Source organism: Rhamphochromis longiceps, linkage group LG1 (assembly GCF_057381845.1).
Source record: "Rhamphochromis longiceps isolate RC_006_pf linkage group LG1, R_longiceps_female_GT1.1, whole genome shotgun sequence".
NCBI lineage: Eukaryota > Metazoa > Chordata > Actinopteri > Cichliformes > Cichlidae > Rhamphochromis > Rhamphochromis longiceps.
In genome coordinates this window covers 32,262,861-32,284,201 of record NC_140557.1, presented here as the reverse complement: position 1 = coordinate 32,284,201, position 21,341 = coordinate 32,262,861, and the positions used below count along the sequence as shown (strand labels likewise).

The following is a 21,341-nucleotide window of genomic DNA, read 5'->3' as shown; positions in this document are numbered from 1 at the left end:
TCTTAATGTTAGGCTGTGTGAGACATTTTAAAATCAGTTTTCATCCAGCTTGGTCAAAGATGCATGAACCAGGCTAAAGGATTGTATCATTAGATCATTTAATCCGCATGGTGAAACATAAAAGTCAAGTTGTCATAGAGGACACGTCATAGACGATGTCAAAGGCAAATACAAACTAGGGAGTTAATTCACCAATTAATTATTGTCATCACAAATTTTTTTTTAAACCACTAGAGTTGTCATTAATTTAGTATATCAATATATCATTTTCACACAAGACATCCTTACATGTCACAGGCAGGAAAGCAAAAAAAATTAAATTAAAAATAAAGTGGAAAATAATATTGTCAGTTTCGGGGTTCCCGATGCTGTGCATGGTGGTTCACAGGAACACTTTAATAAACAAAGCCAATTTTATTAAAAGCATGAGCTGAACATGGGAGAGATAATCAGTTTAAGCTAATATTATACAATACAGACATGTTGGTCAATATGGCGATAAAGTTTATAAAAAAAAAAAAAAAAAAAAAAAAAGGGGTCAGTTTGGTTACACAATCCAAGCTTAACAACCAAAAATTCAAATAATTAAACATCAAGTCCACCAGCAAGTGCTTTTGGACAAAAATCTAATGTGCAATAAAGTGAATTTTGAAGAGTCTACTTGTGCCTGTGTGACATTTGTGTAGCAGGTGTAGATAATGTCCCATTTAACCAGCACGTTAGCCGTCTGATGGAATTTATTAGCTAAAAGGTCCCCAAAAACATGATTCTGGACGACCTCCCGGCTGAAATAATAGAAGTTGTTTGTTAGGACAGAGCAAACTGCATTTTACATCTACAGTTATTGAGAAATCCAACCTTGACATCTTGTAATGGCTACAGAGGTAATTAAATTACTGTAAAACAGACTGCAAAGCCATTAAACTGTCCCAATTTTCAGCCGTCTTCACTCAACATAGGAAGAGAAAACAGACTTCACAATTATTGGCAGTCCTTTATCATCCATTATGCAGCATTTCAGTGTTACACCGCACAGGACAAGGCATGGAAAACACAGCAATAAGAAAAACATATATATATCTCTAGTATAGTTCTTTCCTGTTGATTCCTGCTCCCTGTTAATAAAGATTTTGGTACATGTTTTTAGTGAGGTTTCCCAAAATCTGACCGGTTAAAGCTGTTGATGTTGAGTACCCATTCAAGGAAGATACTCACACTATTACAGACCTTTAGATCAAGTTAGCTTTCTAACTAGAAATTCAGCTTGACATTTATTGTCCTCCGTATTAGTTACATAGTAGATTATCAAAAATAAAATGTCACAAAACGTCTCCTTTTCTGCTCAAACATTTGACACACTTTTAAATGCTAGAGCGAAATCACAAAAGTACATTTCACTTACACAGTTACAAAGATGGTGTTAATCAAGCCAATACTTTTCATTTATTTGTGAATGCAACTTTGACAGAAAAGGGGCTTTCTCACTGGGGAAAACAAAAAAAGGCTCAGAGACATGGTAGATTGACTTTGCCAAACTGAAATTTCATCTTTCCTTACATCTTAAAGACAATACCGCCTGTATTTCAGGGTACCATTGCACTGAGTGATAAAACAAAACAAAACACACCATTTCCTGTGAAGGGCCCAGCCTACTAGTCACCTGCAGAGTTGTACTTTCTTGTGCGTTAGCATGTGATTGTACAATCTTGAGGATAAGCTTTGCATTTTTTATTTTTAATGTAAACAAATATACAATTTACACTAACTGTAATGGGCTTCTACAAACGACCAAAAAGGTCCCTTATTCATCTGGAAAAACTAAAGTAAATCTATTAAACTAATAGATATTAAAGAAGCCTCCAGTTCTCAGACGTCTACTTCACATTACCTGAGCAACTACACCAGCCTTTAACTTTTGTACTTACTCCAAAGGGAACAAAAATCTATTTGCTGCCATATTAAAATGCATATTACGTATCAACCAAATGGCCTATATTTTAACCTAATGTCAATAAAGTGAAAAGCTGTCGTGGGTCTGATTATGCCCATCTTTTCCCCGTTCTATTGCACAAATGCAAATATCACCATTTTAACTGAATGTGTGACTGTAATCCTGACGTTTGAAAGAGCCACAGCCAAGACCTGCTCAGTTCCTGTTGATTATTATTGTTAGAGGAAAAGGATAAAAACCGCACTAGAGATTGACAAAACGTTCAACAAATATTAAATCAGAGATAACTGGCTAAAGAGCCGAATGCTGGTATTTAACCACAATCACGTCAGTATCTACATGGAAGAAAAGAAAAAAAAAAAAAAAAAAGCAAGGTTCAAAGAAAAGTAGGCGTTCATGTTCCTCTTAGGAACACAAAGCCATATAGCAGTCTGAGAGCAAAGGGCAGCGTTGCTCTCCCTTCCCCATGAAAAAGAAAACAACCAGTCCTTGACAAGATCGTCAGAAAGGAGTCAGTGATCTTGCTGGATGCAATGTCTGTCTCAGGCTTAACAAAGCCACGGAGTGTGACATCAGGTTTGCAGTCACTCATTGACGTCCCAGATTTCAGATAGTAGTGGGGGAAGCTTCTTGTCCTGGAGGCGAAGGGCAAAAACCTGCTCCGAGTGGACGCTGCTTAGTGTACGAAGGCTCACCAGCTTCATCAGCATGCGGGGGAACATCAAGTGATCCTAAGGAAGTTCATTTAAAAATAAATGAATAGTTTCCAAAGCGCCTTTCAAACACAATCACTTCACAATATGTGTGTGAAAACACACAAATACCTATTATCAACTCAGCTGATAATGTATAATTGTTGCTGTTTTTAGATAACAATATGTGGTCTACATTTGATTCCTTTCACCACTCAGCTTTATCTAGCACACAACTGCTCTTCTAACAGTTCAAACCCCCTACAAGTCTCAACAATACAATATGACCTTAGTCATGACCTAATGTGCTTGTTGTGATGATGACAGCCTGATTATACTGATGTTCAGTCTGTAACAAAAGAAAAAGCTACAGATATATCTGGTGCTTACATTTGGTCTCTTAATCATGATATAAGAGCGCAGTGCATCCACATAGGGCTGTTGCAGCCGCTCCACCAGATCATGATCTTGCACATTTGGCCGATCTGAAAGCAAACACACACACACACACACACACACACACACACACACACACACACACACACACACACACACACACACACACACACACACACACACACACACACACACACACACACACACACATTAATCTCTCCTGTTTGTTTATGGAGAAAAAAAAGAAGATCTATTTTGGTAAAATGCAAAGAAAGCCTTCTGAGGGGAAAAATGCTCAATCTGCAAATGCAACCAGTTCATTTCTCCCAAAGAACTAAAAAGGGAAGGATTAGTTCTCAAAGCATTTTCACTATGAGAAGGGTGTGTAGCTTATAAATTCTGACCCGCAGAAAAGATGTTGATAGCAATGAGCAGAGCATATTCGGCCTCGTCCAGGTGCAGGTCATTCATTCCTTTTGAAAACTCAAAGATGGGGTTGATGAACTCAAACTGAAGCCCTGAGGAGGTAAGAGTGGAGAGAGGAGGGAGGAAATGAAATGTCATGTTACAAATAGAAACGCACTGCAGCTGCACGCTGTGGATTTGAGCATTTTCACAGTAAGGGAACATATGAAAACATATTTTCTATACATCTCTGTAATCTTTGACTTTCTGCTAGAAGGCACACGATACAACCATTAAAGCATTAGATGCAATTAAAGCAGAGTTTTTAATCATTACTGATGGGACTGGTGCAATAAGGTGAATGCAGGGACTGGCGTACATGTGCTGAATTTTGTATATATTATTTCTCCTTTTTAACACTATAAGTACTGCACTTAAATTTTTGTCATCATAAAAACATTTTCATTCTGACAGATGAAATGCACACACTGTGGTTAAGTAATAAAAACAATTATTTGGTAGGTAGAAATGAACAAATGAACCTGCTTTGGCGAAATCCTCCTTATTGTAACTGAAGTCCTTCAGAAATGTAATGCTGTCAATGGCAGGATTGTATCGCCGAGACGTCTCAAGCAGCATAATCTGAGAAAGACAAAAAAACCCATATTTTTTTGTCTTTCAACTACACCAGCCTTTAACTTTTGTACTTACTCAAAAGGGAACACAAACTATTTGTTACAATGAAAATGTAATAGTCAGTTTGTACACTACAGATTCACAGTTATTAATCAAAAGCAGAAGCAAATTTGCTCAGAATATGTATCTTATGAGTCATTATTTGCTCTTCTTTTTAAACTAAATTTCCTTTGTTAAGTATTTTGGGTTTTCTCATCATAAGCAATGTTAAAGTATACTGTAGTCATCCTTGGATACTATTAATTGTTTTCACTACAGAGCTTTCCTTTCAGAAATATACTGATCATATTACTATTTCCGAGCACTGGGCTCTGTTGAGGGTTTGTTACTGCCACAGAAAAACAAATACTAGATCAGAAGGCTTATAAGACCGTCGGCTGCAACAATTTCTAATAACACTGAAAACAGCTGAACCGAAAGATCAGCAGAATTTTTTTTCTGACGTGTTTGATTCTCACTGGAGTAACTTGGAGTTTGCTTGCTTGATACTTAACAGTTAAGATTTGAGACTTGCACTTGTGTTTACTCCCACCTCTGAATCACAGAGTACTTGCCAAAATGAAATGAAAATGCTAAAGTATTTTTAGTATGTTTAGAGTTTGGTTGTGGATTATTCACAGAGGCAAGACAACAAGGTAGCTATTCTTAGAGGGGCCGAGTTAAAAATCAAGCAATGGACAGCCAATCCAAAGAAAATGGGCTCATAATGAGGCATCTTAAATCTTTTCATAAAAGGGCCAGTAAAAGATAGAAACCATTCCCCCCCCTCTAGTTAGTGTAATGGGTACAATTTAACAAAAGTCACATTTCTAGCAACAGACCTCAATAGTAGATGTCTTCAGTAGAGCAATCTGGTCTTCTCTTGTGAGCTCAAGGAAACCGGGAAGCTGCTTAGCAAAATCCACAATCTCTTGGACTGACATGATTGCCAGCTCAGTGAAGTGAGCGAACCGCTGCTGCCGCACTTCTCGATTCTGCAAATCCTGACTCTGTGGCCAAGGCTGGAATACATTAACAGTAAATATACAGTAGTGAGATAAATCTGACTCTGAGACAAACCCGCCTCAGCATTTGAGACACTGTCTCTATAGCTGCTGCCATTTCAGCTCCAACTCCCCTCTGAAGCACTTACCGTCACTTTTGGTCGGTCAAGGAAAGACCTCTTGTTGCATTGCTTCTGCATAGCCACCAGCTTCTGAATCATCTCCTGCTGCTGTGGATCCAGTGTGGCTGCTTCCTGAGGAGGGGTGGGTGTGACCACCGTGGACGTGCGGGCCGTTTCCTCCTCCTGCTGCTTCTTCAGCTTTTTCAGTCTAATTTGCTCCTCAGAAAGCACACCTACAGGTCAAAAGAGGATGCACATCCTAAAGCTCAAGCTAATTAAAGAGTTTCTTTTCATTGTCACGACTTGCACTCTGGCTAGAAACCCACATGCCAACATTGCATGTGGGTTTGCAAGTTTTCTTCATCTCTGATTCATTTGGCGTACAGACACTCACACTGCTCCAGCATCCCCGCCTCCCGACACTTGCGCAGGCGGCACTGCTGGCACTTGCGGCGCATGTACATGTCCATTTCGCAACGACCATTGTTTTTGCAGGAGTACTGGGCACTTTTAATGACGCTGCGCCGAAAGAAGCCCTTGCAGCCCTCACAGCTCAACACGTTGTAGTGGAAACCAGAGGCCTTGTCGCCACAGACACTGCACACCTCGTTGCCCAGCATCTTTGGAGCAGGCCCCTTCTTTCTTTTCACTGGCTGACCATCTACACACAAATGAAAGAGATATGACACCAATGTGAACTCAAGAAAATGATCTGGGTTTAGTTAAGATAGTTTCTCAGAAGCAGTCTGTTATATATGCTCCTTTCAAGAAACAATGGTTACTTCTAGGTCTTGTATCTAAACCAAAATAGAACAGAATAAACACACTCAACGTTACTGACTCATCATAAAGGTCAAACTATAGAATAAGCATGTCTAACATCAAGAGATCAGAAGGAAATAATACTGGTTATACTGGTCTGTGGAAGTTGTCACTCCACTTGCAGTACAAACAGCCATAACTGAGATGGGCAAGTTTAGTCATGCCTTTTTCTAATTTTTGTATTTAACAACTAGGTCCTGTTTTCCACTCAACTATTTACAATAGTGACAAATACAAAGACACTGTTTTCCTACCCTCCAATTCTTAATAACCAACTCACAGAAGAGCATTGTTTTCATTTAAAAACAATGTATTTAATGCAGGTTTGCTGAAACAAACTTTTAAAACATGCACCTGTGCTTGCAGATGTGTCACCTGCAGCTGGATCCAGCTTAATGTCATTTGGTTCTACTGGCAGAGGGCTGCTCATCTCAGCCAGCGAGGGGCCATTATGAGGGGGGACGGGGAAATCGTCTGGGTGGGAGAGGTCAGTCAGTGACAGCAGGCCATCATGCTTCATTGTGGTACTTCCACTGCTTTCCTCAACCATGCAGTCCAGCTGCAGCTCAGAGGCCCCATCAAACACCTTACTCTCATCTGAGAGAGACGAGACAAACACAGCGAAAACAATAATCATCGTCCAAGGCCGTTCCACTCGTCTTTATCTTTATTTTGACAGTTGTCTGACATAAACAGCCATGTTCACAAAAACATATACAACATGATGCAGCAATCACAGATTCAATGGTAAATTATGAGCTGGTGAGAAAGGGCCAATGTATTCTGTGCTGGGTTTAAAAGGGCATGTTGGACCATTTGCTACGGGAGAGGATAAAGGAAGCTAACAGCACTTCCTAAGCCAAAAGCTTTTCACTTGAACTGCAAACTCTGGGTGTGTCTGAGATGTCACAACTAAAAAGTTCTGAAATCAATGTGTCTCTGCCCCTTTCTCGCTGTCACTCGAGTTATTTTTGATCTAACACTAGCTTGGACGTTTTTATTGCAATTAAAATAACTTAATTACACATCACCTGTCTTTTGGCAGCTCATCTCCATATGTGACACACATGTGTATGAGGTGAGAGCAGGGAAAGGAGAGACTATTACAACTGTAAATGGTTGAGGTATGCAGCAAAAACTTCCATAGTAAGCTTAAATAAGACTACCGGTAGTTAAAATAAAAGATAAGCCACATAAATAGATAAATTACTTATTATTTCACTAAATTATTTTAGTATTATTTGTTGAGAAATGCACAAACTGCATTTATTATAAAGTAGGATATTTCTTTTAGGGCTCTCTCCCCACTAAAATAAAAAGATAATACAATATAAAAAACATATTTTATACCCACTCTTGGAATGTAGAGCAAGTACTTCATATACTTCATGGCATAATCTAACAATGACACGTATTGGAAGAATTGGCTCCTGCTCAGGTAAACCTCTCACTTTGGACTGACAGAGATCGTTCCTCTTACCATGACCAACATCTGGGATATCAGTCACAGACAGCGTGGACATCTTCTGCACAGCAGCTTGTCATTACGAAATCAACACGTACCTGCGAAATGAAAACAACAGGACATTATGCTAAAAGTTACTATCACTACAAAATCCTCTGAAGCAAAGTTTTTCCTTGGATCCTACCCGTAAATATGGGTAAGATCCCCCTTGGACTGACAAAGACAGCTTAAGGGTCTCAATGCAGGTTAAAAGCAAAAAAAAGACAGTTTAGTCTGTTCTGATGACAGACTTTAATTTCAGGAAATGTATTGTCTTCTTTAAATATATAGTCTGCACAACCCATGTAGTCAGCTGTTGTGGCTACAAAGCATTTCTAAAAAGAGAGTTTCACAGACAACATGTTAGCCACCACCTGAGACATACTCAAGTGTGGGTGACTCTGGTAGAGCTATGCCACAGAGTTACAAAACAGTCAAGTGTGAGAAACACACTTAGTTCTCTTGAAACCTCTTGGTTGGGTGTGTAATTAAGAAAATAAGGATGTGGTTTGAAGATATCGATGACAAGTGGATTATTATGCTGTTACGCAGCATAACACAGTTCTTAGAAAGAATTAAAATAGATCAAGGCTTGTAGTTCTGGCCACTTGGAGCCTGGCTATAAAGATGTGCATACAGCAAAGCCAACTGGATGTAAAAGCAGAAATGAAAGCATGTCATGTGCCACATATGGATACATTTCAGGAAACTGAATCAGCAGGAGGCTATTTGGCTGTTCTTAACCAGCCTACAAGAAACAAGCAAGTTTGGAAATGAGGGCCGAGTTATTTTTGTGACAAATAAAAACGATAATGTTCAAACTTTCTGACATCTTTGTCACACGGCATGATAGAGAACTGTATTCTGTCTGCACATCTAATGCAGTTCATTATTCAAACCTACAATTAAAAAAATTATTATAATCCTTTTTTGGAAATGTTTTTAAAGCAACTACGGTCACTCTTGGTTCACTTCAGAGGCTGTAGCTGATGACAATTTGAACTTTACTGCCTTACATTTAGGGATGCTTCTGATATTTAGTCTACCCCCCCAACACAAATGTAGTGCATAAACTAACCAATTAGTAAACAATGAATTACTCGACAACTTAAACTACTTTATTTGATGTAATATGCTCAGTGACTGGAATAAAGACTGTAAAGGTCTACTATAGCCAGAAAGTGATGAGCATAAAAGACATAGGCATCAAATTTATGGAAACTCATGGTATGCCAATTGGTGCAGGTCCTTTCTGTGGCATTGCAACCTCAAAAACTGGTTACTCTGCAAAGCACCTGCTTCATAAATGGTGATAAAGACTCGGCAACCACTCCTGCAAGATTTCATAACATAAAAAAAACCCACATACAGGTAGGTGTTCTAGTTGGTATAACTATGTAGTAACATCCGTACTTATCAGTGTAACAGTAGTACTTTTCCATACAAGTATCATAAAGCCTTTCTGTGCATTTTAAAGTTCCCCATGTTTCCAACAAGATAAAGAAAGACAGAGAAAAGAGAATGAAACTGTGAATATATGTGACTGAAATTACATAACTCTGCTGGGGTTATGCCAGTTGAAAAATTAAAGGGAAAGCCGGTAATAAAATGAAACAAAGAACACAGCTACTATGGCAGTAATGTTCCTAGTCTCACTGATAAGCTTTTACATACCCAATGAAACCAGTAAAATCTTATTGTTCCTAACAGTTAAGCTAAACGATAATGAACACAAAACTTCTGTTGGCATAAAGAGGCTTTGGTAACATTTCCATGATAGCATTTGTGATTGTTACACCATGTTGGCTAATGGCACTAAACTGAGGCTATGTATGAATAATATCAAGTTTGACTTTCAAAGCATGCTGGCAATTTCTAACATTTACTTTTTGGAACTTAACAGTTTCCTCACTGAAAATGCAGCTTTGGTTTGATGATAAAGAAAAACAAGGTCAACGACACTTTGACTCAAAGCTCTTATCAGCTAGAATTGAACTGCGAGACCGACTGTGACAGGCACAGCGGTGGAATGACCTTACCTCAGAATCTGGTGTCTTATTTATCGCCTATCCATCTTTCCCATTAGAGTCCACAACCTCAGCCTGCTGATATCTCTGCGGTGATGCTAAGGACTAGCTCGCCTGATGATCCTTAAAAGGATGCCAAAACCCCTGTGACTTGTTGGGCAGAAGTTTAATGACTTGATATCTCGAAGAGGGCAAGTACGAAAGAAGACAAGTCCCTTTCTACAATGCCCTATGGGAGACAGGAGGGAAAACACACAGAGAGACGGGGAGGAGGGAGGGAGGTGAAAGAGGGAACACCATAGGTTACTATTGGTCATTTGCACAGCTCTTAAATCCACACAGGGTTGTGGTGTTCGATTCTTTTTCTCCAAGTATTAGAGTCACCCATTTTCAATCTTTACAAGGTTCTTACTCCATTTTTCTCCAGTTCTGTCAAAACATAGCATCTACTTGTCCTCTCTGTCACCACTCTAAACCTTCCTCACAAAAATGCCACACAGCTTATTAGAAAAAAATTTTTTCTAACATATAACAGTGAATTATCACTCATCCATATATTTTCTTCCACTTATCCAATTCAGGATCATTTCATTAAGGACAAAAAAGCCTAACCTGGGGGTTTGAGGTTTGAAACGAATGATATTCAGAATATGTTGATTATGATGTATTATTCTGGTCATACAAGTCTAAGCTTAGTTGATTTACTAGTTAAAATGTACGATGATCGAGGGCATCGTGGTCTCCTGCATGAATTAACAGTCTTTTGCTGTAACAATTCCTATCTGCATGTGACCTTAAGTCATCCCTGCTCTCGTCTCGCAGATAAAGTCCAATGTCCCCTGCAACTTATCAGTCAGTCACCTTTGACCATGTTTTCACAGACTGTTGGAAATTAAATGAGAGCACCAACAAACAAACACAAAAGAAAGAAAGAATTGATGCAAATCTAAAATCGCCCATCAATAATAACTTAAATGCAGTTCTTATAATGATTTGTACCTGGTTTGGTCATCATAATCTTTTATAGTTGATGATCAATCTAGAGTCAGTATTATAAAATACAGAGAAAAAAAACAAAAAAAAAAAAAAACAGAGAAAGGACCTGTTCTCCATTTACACTCCAGCAAGTCAAACATCAGTCTGCTCTTTAATAAACAATTTGAGGCCAAATAAAATCGATGGGCGTCAAAATTAGGCTTTTATAAAAAACTTGTGAGATTATTTAGCAACTAGTATTTTTGCATGTGCCAGTCAGATAACTAAATAGTAGAAATTTAGAAAACAAATTGTTCATTTGGTCATATTTAAGTTTAAAACCCTTAATAAAAATGTCCGCGTTCATTATGGGCTTTCTGAGTCTTCAGTGATTGTGAACTGGTAAGTAATATGCAAACAAAGCTGCTGAGAAAGATTCAAATTACTGCGCGTGTCAGCAGCCAGAGTGGCGGGGAAGACTGAATGTGAGAAAACACGGCGTGAGAAGGTGCGAATCCAGTGTCCGAAGACAGCATGACTACAACTGGGAAACATCGCTTTCTCAGAGTAACAACGGATGCAACTCTCTACGGTGAAGCAGAAATGGATTACTGCACTCAGCAACATCTTGGTGTGAAAGGAAAGAGTCAGTGCTTTCAGGGATCACAGATTCCACAACCAATCAATGTTCCCAGACAAACACACGCACACAATGTGGTGGAAGGAGAATAGAAGAAGTGTATTCACTTGCAGATCCACCCAGATGTTTTCACTTCTTTAGCCTCCATACTTCTCTTCTGAGTAATCTTTGGTGGAGCCGTGTTGGGAATTAAGTCAGGTCACCGAACTAAAAGATATGATAAAGATATGATAAAGATATGATCCACCCCGCTGAGATAGCAGGTGCAACAGATGTCACCTCTGCACACAGCACTTGTCAGGAAAAACAAGTGAAACCACCTCTACGGGTGGGGCAGGTGCATCAAAGGGTTTTCACACTGAAAACAAGCACATATGAGGGAGTAAACAGCCTGCCTGGCTTGTCAAGCTAAAGTAGCTTTAGTAGTAGTACCATTAGTTTTTTGTTTTTTCGCCCTTTGCAACCATAGTAGGAGCACTTGAAAGCGCAAGTGAAAACTCTTAACACGTATGACAAGTATTGCTTTGACAGTACCGGTATACTGTGATGTGGCCGTTTTGACCGCAGATTTGCTGCTAACATTAGCTTAGTTAGTTAGTTAGTTAGTTAACTAAGCTTAATGCCACTTAAGTAGTAACAAACAAACGCACACAGCTAGCCTCAAGTTTGGCTTGTAAACATCAGCCAGCTTACATCGACATACGTTAAACGGTAAACATGCCATCAACACTGCTATTCAAGCAAAACAACCAGGTGTTTAGGTGAGATTAGCTTCTTGGTCGAGCCGCACAAGGCCAGTATCGTTAACGTTAGCCGAGAAGCCCCGCACACCAAACGAACTTCCTATAAACAAGTTTAACTTAGCTAGCTTGGCTAAGTTAACGTCTCTGGGTCAATAAAAACGTTCAGAAATGACACAGAGCTGCGTTTTTAGACTCACCGAGGACTTAAGGACTTTGGGGCTGCTTGTTAGTTGGGCTACTGCGTCCGTGTGCGATTCCTGGCAAGGGCTTTAACAACATACGCTAACATGTTAGCTCGCTAGCCAGCGTCGTTCTATCATGTGATCCAGCGGCCCCGGGGAGCTCCGGCTGCGGCTGTCGCAGCAGGAAGCAGGTTTCATCAGGCAGAGGGGGCCGGGGCCGGGGGCTTCTCTATTCCGGATTTGGTCTTGCAGGAGCGGAAAGCCGCAGCACATTTATCGGCCACAGGGCCCACTTGTTTAGAATTATAGCCTTTTAGAACACAGACTTTTTAAAATATATATACATTTAATTGAGGCCCTATTTATTTATTTACATACAGAAAAAAAAGTCGTTTAAATTATACTTAAATAATATTCAGTCTCCCCTTTTTCCTTTTTCATTTTTTTTGTGCTTTAGGAATTTATTCATGATTTCATAATCAACTAAAATGAAATGAAATTGTTGAATTTGGACCCTCTATATGACACCGATAAATTATTGTAATAATGTAAGATGCGCCTTGGTTGATGATGCTGCAAACTGTGAGAAATTTACAGGGAACCTAATAACAGAAGGACTGCAGCAAGTGTGAACGGGGAGGTTTATAACATGGTAATAAGCTCTGATATGACGTATGGTTTGGAGATGGTAGTGCTCACAAAAAGACAGGAGGCCGAGCTGAAGGTGTTCAGATTTTCACTGGGAGTGACCAGAATGGATGAGATTAGAAATGAGAGGGACAGCTCAGGTTGAGCAGTTTGGAGAGAAAGTTAGAGAGGCAAGGCTGAGATGGTTTTGATATATCAGAGGAGGTATGGTGGAAATGTTGGACAAAGGATGCTGAATATGAAGCTACCGGGCAGAATTGAAAGAAGAAACCACAATGAAGATTCATGGATTTAGTGAAAGAGGACATCAGAAAGTTGGTGTGACAGAGGAGGATAGATAGAGGGTGAGATGGAGGCAGATGACCTCTAAAGGGAGCAGCTGAAGGGTAGAGAAGAAGATGAATTTGTAGAGGGAACCTGGTGTTTGTATTGGTTGCTGCTGTAATTTATAGTCCATCTTTATACCGTATGTACCTGCTTATACATGTGTAAGACTCTGAGAAAATATGGGGTCTATTCCTGTACATTTTACAGAAATTGAATGGATCACAGACTTTATACATACTTCTATTTTCCCTTTCTTATTACACTTTCTTTTCCATAATCCAACACAAAGTCTCATGACCCTCCATTTTTCCCATAATAAATCTGTAATAGGACACAAGGCTGAACACGAGCGTGAAAGCCATGCCCGATGTTTTCTATACCAGTTTTCTATACTCATTTTATTTGTGATTGCCTATGGGCCCCACCTGCTGGGACTGTGAAGGTCATATCACACCAGTAAAATAACCCACAAGTCCCCTAGCTGAAGTGATCAAGTATTCAGCATCCATCTCAGTACACCAGGCTTTATTTCTGGTCCACTGAACTTTTAAATGAGCACCCATCTTTGGGGGATTTTTGCTTTGTAACCCTACTTAAATAGCCCTGTATTCTAGTTTCCCTTTACTGTCGCCCTTCTGTATGCACAGTGTATACAGCGTATGTAGACAGTGTTCAGAGTTACAACATGCCCAATAAAGTCACTGCGCCTGCTCAGCTCAATTCCACTGTTATACTTTGACTTATAAGTAACACTTATTTGTTCAATTTGGTAATCAAAAACACCCATATCACTCGTAAGTCATTGCAGGGCAAAGTCATTTCAATTTTTTGGTTAACATGGTAACCAACATGGCTGAGGAGGACACATAGTGGATGGGTCAGACTTTTGGAATAAGAGGTCATTCATCAGCTTGTTCCGCTAGTCTGTAAGCACGGCTGTTATTAAAAATTGCAAAACAAATGGAAATGTGTTGTTAAGGATATTCTGCACTCGCTGTCAACAGTTCTAGTGTGTGTGGTGAATTCATTGATTCACTTCTGCACCTACAGAAAATGTTTTTGATGTTTGTCCCGTTAGTCTCCTGCGTTGTGTCTGCAATCTAAGACAGATAATTTTGCACTTTTCAAGCTGTGACTATATTTTTCTGAGTGATATATGCATGTGTGTTTTCTATTTTTATTGTATTTTATTTTATTTAGAATATCAACGTAACTTGAGCCGAATGACTGCCTGTCAAAGTTTGTTTCCCATTTCATTCATATTGTGCATAAATCAATAATGTTCATGACTGTTTTCCAGTGTTTTACATGTATGTGAATATCACGAACCGCCGCCAGAGGGCAGACTCTTCCAATGGGAAACAGGAAGCTTAAGCAGAAATACAGTAGTTTGGCCGAAGAAGACGGCGAAAGGAAGTTTGTAAACTGCTGTTGTTTTATTTTTTCATTCGTATTGTCATATAGTTTAGACAAAAAGAAGAAAAAAGAGAGTCACTATGCCCGTTATATGTGCGGCAACAGGATGCAACAATAAGTTTGTCAAAGGGTCGGAAATAAGATTTTACAGGTAAGCTTTCTGTGCAGCGGAGGAGCTAAAGTTTCTCTTTAGCTTGCAACGGTATTGTTGCACAGCGTTGGTGTGTGTTTTCAGTCGCTTTAAGATGGCCTCAAGATTGAATGCAACATTAAAAGGTTTGGACATTAGCTTCAAGAAAAGCTGCCGTGATTTAACTTAGCATTAGCTCCACAGAGCTAGCTAACGTTAAACGTGAGGGTGCTGACATTATACACCGCACCACGACGCCACACAGGTACAACGTAATGGCTTTTTCTGGGCAAGTTACTTCACCGCTTTCCTGATTTTTCAAGCTTCGTTTTCTTGAAGGAAGAGTATCTACTTAAAGCTAGTTGCTTATGGTTACGGCTTATGTACATGTACACGGTGTTGATATGTTAATGCAGCCCACCAATAAACCTATTTAACAAATTCCGGTTGCACATAAGGCTTTCAGAAGTGAATAGAAGGTAAGTTGACAATAATTTGGTAGCTTGATAAAATGTTACTGTAATAAATGTAGTCACTCGTTGATGCCTCGGTCAGTATCTGCTTTTAAGCAAAGATATAGTTTACAGATTTGTAAAACATAATCTGGAATTTCCTTGCATGTAAAACAAGTCCATGTAGACCAGAGTTTTGAGGTTTTGGCCGTTCACCAAAGGAAAGTTATCTTATCATTTAATTTATTCAGTTGGCAAAAGATGAGAGGAAACTGTAGGAGGTTCTGTTAAGTAGGACTGGTACATGCTTAGGTGTAATTCATGGTCCTGCAAATGCGTCCCTCTGCGTGCACGTTTCTTGCAGTCCTCCTAGATTGTAACTGCACGTAGCTGGAAATGAACGATTGGTTGACAGGCGGGCTGGAAAGATTAGCAAAAGTACCCCCACAAAACTTGAAAGATCCAAAATATACAGCATGAAAAGCTCAGCCAGTGACTGCAGTGGAGACTTAGGGCTCATTGTTTCTAACATTCGTTTTCAGTTCAGCTCTTTGTATGTTAGAACTTCCACTCCTCTCCGTGGCTGACAGACCAACAACGGCACAAACAAGAGTTTGTTTGTGCTGTTGGGTGGCTGTAACTCAGGTGGTAGAGCAGGTTACCTACTGATCGGAAGGTTGGTGGTTCGATTCCTGGCTTCCCATAGTCTGCATGCCAAATATCCTTGGGCAAGATACTAACCCCAAATTGCTCTCCGATGCATCCATCGGAGTATGAATGTGTGTGAATGTTAGTTAAAAAAAGCACTTAGACAATTGTGCTTGTCTGGCATCCCCAGACTACCAAATTACCTTTGCTGAACCATAATTTCTTTACATCTTTGGTTAATCACCAAATATTCATTTTAAGCCAGGATGTGTTGGATTAACATTCACACTTTGAGAGCAACTCAGGGTTCAGTATCTTGCTTAGGAATACTAGGGCATGCAGACTGGAGCATCCAGGGTTTGGAGCATCTCTTCTCTTTCTTGTGTGTCAGGTTTCCTCTTAGCAAGCCTCAACTCGCCAGCAAATGGGTGCACAGCCTTGGGATGAAGAACTTCATCCCAACTGCCAACACTTGCCTCTGTTCGGAGCACTTTAGGCCAGACTGCTTCAGAGACTACAATGGCAAACAGTTTCTCCGAGAGGATGCGGTGCCCACCATATTCACCCAAGGACAGGATTCCTCAAAGGTGCGGTCTCACAACAGGATCATGCTTATTCTAAACAGGTGACTCTGCTTTCTTTGTTTGAGGTGATAACGCTGTAAATTCCACAGATTGAACTGCGTAAAAGAGGAGTAATCCTGAAGGAGACAAATGTCGCAAATCAGATGACGACACAAGCGGACAGAGACAGAGCAAAAGAAGCTGCTCTTCGCAGAGACAAAAGAGGAGGAATGAGGGTGAGTGTCTCTTTTACTATTGTGTATACTGTGGGAGGGTAATGTGTGCTCACTTTTTTACCCCTCAAGAATTATTTTTAAAAGTCTAAAATGCAAAAATAATAATAAAGTGTCATGACTGTTGCATAAATGCAACAAAGCCATGATGTTTTGATATAACATCAGAGGTATTAGAATATTAACCAGAAGCCATTGACTGGATCATTTGAAATAAAGCAGTTTCTTTGTTGTCATTAAACCACGAATCTCTTTCCCCAGTTGTCTCTGTGTGTAATATAAAGTGTATTATTTATTTTAGGCCTAATTTATCTCTGCATGAGCTATATTTCTTTGTTATTGTTATTGTTGCAGGGTGGACGAGGTGGCCGTGGAGCGAAACAGCTGTCAGACAGGTGAGAGATGCTTGCTGTACATCCACAAAAATGCATTCTAAAGCATGAAACCTTTATTGTGCTTACACCTACCACTACCACACACGTTTTGGAAATGCTTGCTGATCCAGTTTGGTGTTGCTGCTAATGCTCTTGTGTGTTTGCATGTTTGCAAGGCGAAACATCACAGCTAGGCTCACATCCTGTTTTCTTTGTTTGTTTTTTGTCATGGTTCTTCTTCCCATTGTTGTGGCTTCTCTTGGTGAATAATATTATTAAAATTGGGCTAAAAGTCAAGCCTGGACAGGGATCAGTTTTAGTTTTAAAATAAAAATGTTCCCTGTGTGGATGCAGGCATACAGTATCTCCACTGACTTTGTTGGTAGAAGCATTTGTTTGTGCTTAACACTAAGTTCTTTTTGTCATGAATCCTTTTTTTACTGTCTTGCACTTAGTTTGCTAATTAGATGTGAACATAAATTATGCCTGCGTGGATAACATTCTCCTTTTCTGGCTTAAGTGATTGTGCCCTTATGCAGACTGTTGGAGAAGAAACACATTAACAAAAAAAACCCCAACAAAAACTTAAATTAAGACCATCTGCTGGTGACATTCCTCAGATTTCCGTTCTCATTTGCCAGAGTGTGTATTGATGAGCCACTACAGTGACCATCAGAACGATGAAAAAATATTGCCATAAACAGTTTATTTTGCGACAGCACAAAACAAACGATAGCGTAAAATGAAACGATAGACGTTTTTATATCGTCATCTGATATATATCGTTATATCGAACAGCCCTATTTTTAAGTATTATTAACATTGTCAGACATAAGCATTAAATTGGGTTCATAAAGAGGTGGTTTACATTCAGTTATGACCTTCTTACGTGACAGTTTCAGAATGAAATTTAAAAAAAATGATCAAAACTATCAGAAGAGAAAAGCTTTAAAGAAAACCAGATGCAACTGTTCTATAAGACATTGTCTGTTTGAATCACGCAGGCAGAATGTTGGAGCCAAAAACAAAGTGTACGACAACAAAGGGCGACTGCTCTCCAATGGCAAGGACTTGTGTGACTGTTTGGATGTGGACTGCATGGGCTGCTTCTACCCGTGCCCTGAATGTGGATCTCGCAGGTGTGGCATTGAGTGCCGCTGTGACAGGAAGTGGCTTTACGAGCAGATGGAAGTGGAAGGTGGCGAAATCATCCGGAACAAGTTCGCCATTTAGTTTTCAGATATGCTTTTCTTTCTCTCTGATTTCATATCCAAATCAGGCTGATGGACCATTCAAGACTATGATGCACTCTTTAAGAAATAATCCACAATATTTATCAAGTTTTACAAACCTAACAGGAGAAGAAAACTCTTTTTTTTTTTTCTCTCTTCTTTAAATAAAGATTTTTTTTCTCAATATTTAATGTCTGTGCTGTTGATATAGTGTAGCATGTTATTTTTAAAAAGGACTTTTCTGTAGTATTATCAGCAGTTTGGTTTGTAAATGGGGAAAACATATGGAGTGTAATGTATACATTGTATAGTTTGTATAGATGATTGGAGCATGAAGTCAGTAACATATTCATCAGGGAATGGGATGGTGACATAGTATCATCCAAACACTAACAGGGTTTTAAAGTTAATCATAAAGTTAAGGTGACCAATTTATTATATATTAAAACACTGCCTAAATAATAATAATAATAAAAAAAAAAAAAGGGAACACCCAGTCATCGCCCAGGGCGTCTTGTCTTAATACCTGTCGGGCACACAACATTTCATTTAAACATTTCACTGTCACCAAAGCAGGGGAAATGAAAACTGGTTTATGATTCTTAAGTGGACGAATCGATGTCCCTGAATTTTAATTGACTTTGAGTTATACTGTTCCCTATAATTGTTCCCTTAATTCTTTTTTTTAATTTAGTGGTGTGGATTTATTTTATTTGTGCGGGATGAGTACAGAAAAACATTAAAAATGTCAGCCTCTGGAAGTGTGCAGTGTAGAGGATTACATAGTGACCTAACAAATAAATGGTCGCTGGTTCAATTCCAGAACACAACTCTCCTTTTGGGTTGTGTCAGGGAGGGCTACTGGTATTAAAAACTGCTGAACTACCCTTATCACAAGAGGTCTGCTGAATGTAGCTCTGTGGGTGTGTATATATACGATCACATTGCAGCAACTTAATGCATTATTAAAGACTGCAAAAATGACCTGCTGAGGTTCAACGCAGTGCTTATGCAATACAATACTACAAATTTGGGTATAAATCCAATATCAAGTGAATACACAGCCAGTATTGCTGATACAGATACTGATATTTTTAACCTATAAAAGCAGCGTATGTAGGGGAGAGCAGCGGGTCGTGATTAATGAGATGAATCATTATGTCCCACAATATTTAGTTAAAATGAAAGAATACACATTTCAGCTTTTCGTGTATTTTGAAACTGTTTTTTGGAGACCTGGAATGTAAATGTGCCTGTCTCTAAGTCACTGTCTGTTGTTTAAATGTGCTATAGGTAGGCTACAAATAAAATAGATGTGACAGTCAACACAAAAAGGTTCAGCCATTTTTCATAGCATATGTCTGAGGTATATTTAAATAAAACATTTCCAACACAATTCAGTGGGCTTCATACTCGACAGTATCACTTCTATCATCCTTTCATCGTTTTGATACCAGACTGCTTTATGTTTGACAAGCTGTTAAGACATTTATCGACAGAAACATGAAAATAGATGAAAAGCATTAATAACAAAGTAAATAAAGCCAGTGACCTGTTTTAAAATCACAGAATAGTGTGATGACAAATGAAATTCATGAGCGGAGCTCCTCATCCCCGTGAGTTAGACTGACAGATAATTTCTCAGAGGTTTGAATGTCAGGACTTTGCTCTCATTGTATATCTGATCCGCGCTCATTCAAAGGCGGCGCTGAAATGGGAACTAATCCTTCCTACATGTATTCCCACCTTTTTGACACAGAGTCTTAATTATTTATATTACAGAGAGCACTTTGGCATTAGCTTAAAGGCTGTTTAACGACAAATCGTTCGTTTTTAAGTACACGTTTTATCAGTTATCCAGCTAGTAAATGATTACCCTTGAAAATGTGATTCATGCTAAGTTCCACAATGATCTTTTTGCCTGATTATCACAGACTGGACACACTTCAGCAGCAGTCTTTTCACTCCCTTCTTCGTACTGACCTAAGGCCATAGACAACAGCATGACACAGCAGTTCATCGTGCCGGCTGGCAAGAGAATTGCAGAACTCCTCAGACAGTAATGTCTCATTTGTACACATCCCGCTGTCCTTGAGCTCAGCTGTAGGTCAAGAGTCATGCAGCCCAGGGTAGCTTCGCCTCCATACCCTCTTCTTATTACCACAGATTGAGCAATGGCAGCAAAGGCTGAAAACTATGAACTTTAAAGAACTGCAACGGTGGATATTTTACTTTTTAAAGGGCATGCTAATAAAATGCAAGTCCTTTTTTTTACTGTACATATTTTTTGGAGAGGAGGGTGCAGTCATCTCACTGCAGGCTGTGTTATGAAATGGAGGCATGCTGCCCTTCTTTATTTACCAGCACCACTGTCTTTATTTATAATGCTGTTAAAGGTGTACGTGTGAATGAATCTTATTAATATTTATAAAAACATGAGAATAGACAGTTGATGCAAACATCGTTCATCACAGCCCGTGAAGCTTTGTTGTCTGATTTAAATTCAAGTTGAACTATTTTCCCCATGCAGTACAGTTTGTTATGCAGCGACTCAGAACACTGAGGACGCTCCAGATACAGGTATGGGTCTTCAAAGGACACCTGTATGCTCTCTCGTCATCGCTGCCGGTGTCGTTATGTTTGATGTTGGAATCGATATCAGAGCACTTTGTTAAAGAAGCAGTTTCCTTTTCATTTAGAACAAGTTTCCTGTTTAATGAGCTCTTGAGAATGAATATTTTCCGCTCGTAATATATGCTGTCAAGTCATGTTTTGCTGTTGTTGTTTTTGCCTTACAGCAGTGTGGATCTAGTGATGGCAATGTCTGTTGGCTGGTTCATTACATGGATTCAGACTTGAATCTTGTCAAGTGTGTGGTAGATTGGCACAGTATTTGTTAGAAACACAAACACACCCATGTATGCACTGCAGTTGTAATCAGTAATCCCGACCCCCTTTCATCTGGTGCTGTGATCAGTTCCAACCACTTCAACTCAATTTAGTTGTACTTATATAACACCAAATTACAACAACAGTCGCCTCAAGGTGCTTTATTTTATAAGGTAATGATGCTACAATGGTACAGAGAAATTTCTACAGTCAGATTACCTCTATGAGCAAGCACTTGGCAACAGTGGGAAGGAAAAACACAATTTTAACAGGAAAAAACCTTCAGCAGAA

At 39.3% G+C, this 21,341-nt stretch overlaps 2 protein-coding genes across 6 annotated transcripts; one reads left to right on the top strand and one right to left on the bottom strand.

Annotated features, from left to right (window-relative positions):
- Nucleotides 1-163: 163 nt before the first annotated feature.
- On the bottom strand, nucleotides 164-12,323 carry nr1h3 (nuclear receptor subfamily 1, group H, member 3). 5 transcript variants are annotated; one of them, XM_085407228.1, is made up of 12 exons: nucleotides 12,154-12,323; nucleotides 11,321-11,420; nucleotides 9,611-9,827; nucleotides 7,548-7,630; nucleotides 6,443-6,664; nucleotides 5,640-5,906; nucleotides 5,273-5,478; nucleotides 4,962-5,141; nucleotides 3,987-4,086; nucleotides 3,444-3,557; nucleotides 3,034-3,128; nucleotides 164-2,682 (listed from the first exon to the last, which is right to left on the bottom strand). In XM_085407228.1, the coding sequence occupies exons 4-12, from the start codon at nucleotides 7,588-7,590 to the stop codon at nucleotides 2,536-2,538; spliced, it is 1,374 nt and encodes a 457-aa protein (XP_085263354.1). In that variant the 5' UTR covers nucleotides 7,591-7,630; nucleotides 9,611-9,827; nucleotides 11,321-11,420; nucleotides 12,154-12,323; the 3' UTR covers nucleotides 164-2,535. The 5 variants fall into 5 exon arrangements, with proteins under 5 accessions (XP_085263354.1, XP_085263323.1, XP_085263352.1 ...); XM_085407197.1 differs by having other exon boundaries at nucleotides 170-2,682; nucleotides 6,422-6,664; nucleotides 12,154-12,322; XM_085407226.1 differs by lacking the exon at nucleotides 9,611-9,827 and having other exon boundaries at nucleotides 170-2,682; nucleotides 6,422-6,664; nucleotides 12,154-12,322.
- Nucleotides 12,324-14,495: 2,172 nt separating this feature from the next.
- arl14ep (ADP-ribosylation factor-like 14 effector protein) lies at nucleotides 14,496-18,347 on the top strand. The gene is made up of 5 exons (XM_085407185.1): nucleotides 14,496-14,680; nucleotides 16,151-16,346; nucleotides 16,433-16,558; nucleotides 16,910-16,950; nucleotides 17,934-18,347. Exons 1-5 carry the CDS (start codon nucleotides 14,610-14,612, stop codon nucleotides 18,160-18,162), a joined length of 663 nt encoding a protein of 220 aa, XP_085263311.1. The 5' UTR covers nucleotides 14,496-14,609; the 3' UTR covers nucleotides 18,163-18,347.
- Nucleotides 18,348-21,341: the final 2,994 nt, after the last annotated feature.

Bases quoted from the DNA above. Each gene is read 5' to 3' on its own strand.
- nr1h3 (XM_085407197.1), bottom strand. From the start codon at position 7,590: ATGTCCACGCTGTCTGTGACTGATATCCCAGATGTTGGTCATG. The intron at 5,479-5,639 runs GTGAGTGTCTGT...TTTGACCTGTAG, and splicing joins GGCGGGGATGCTGGAGCAGT to GTGTGCTTTCTGAGGAGCAA. The intron at 3,558-3,986 runs GTTCATTTGTTC...TTACCTCCTCAG, and splicing joins GGAGGATTTCGCCAAAGCAG to GGCTTCAGTTTGAGTTCATC.
- arl14ep (XM_085407185.1), top strand. From the start codon at position 14,610: ATGCCCGTTATATGTGCGGCAACAGGATGCAACAATAAGTTTGTCAAA. The intron at 14,681-16,150 runs GTAAGCTTTCTG...CTTGTGTGTCAG, and splicing joins TCGGAAATAAGATTTTACAG to GTTTCCTCTTAGCAAGCCTC. The intron at 16,347-16,432 runs GTGCGGTCTCAC...TAAATTCCACAG, and splicing joins AAGGACAGGATTCCTCAAAG to ATTGAACTGCGTAAAAGAGG.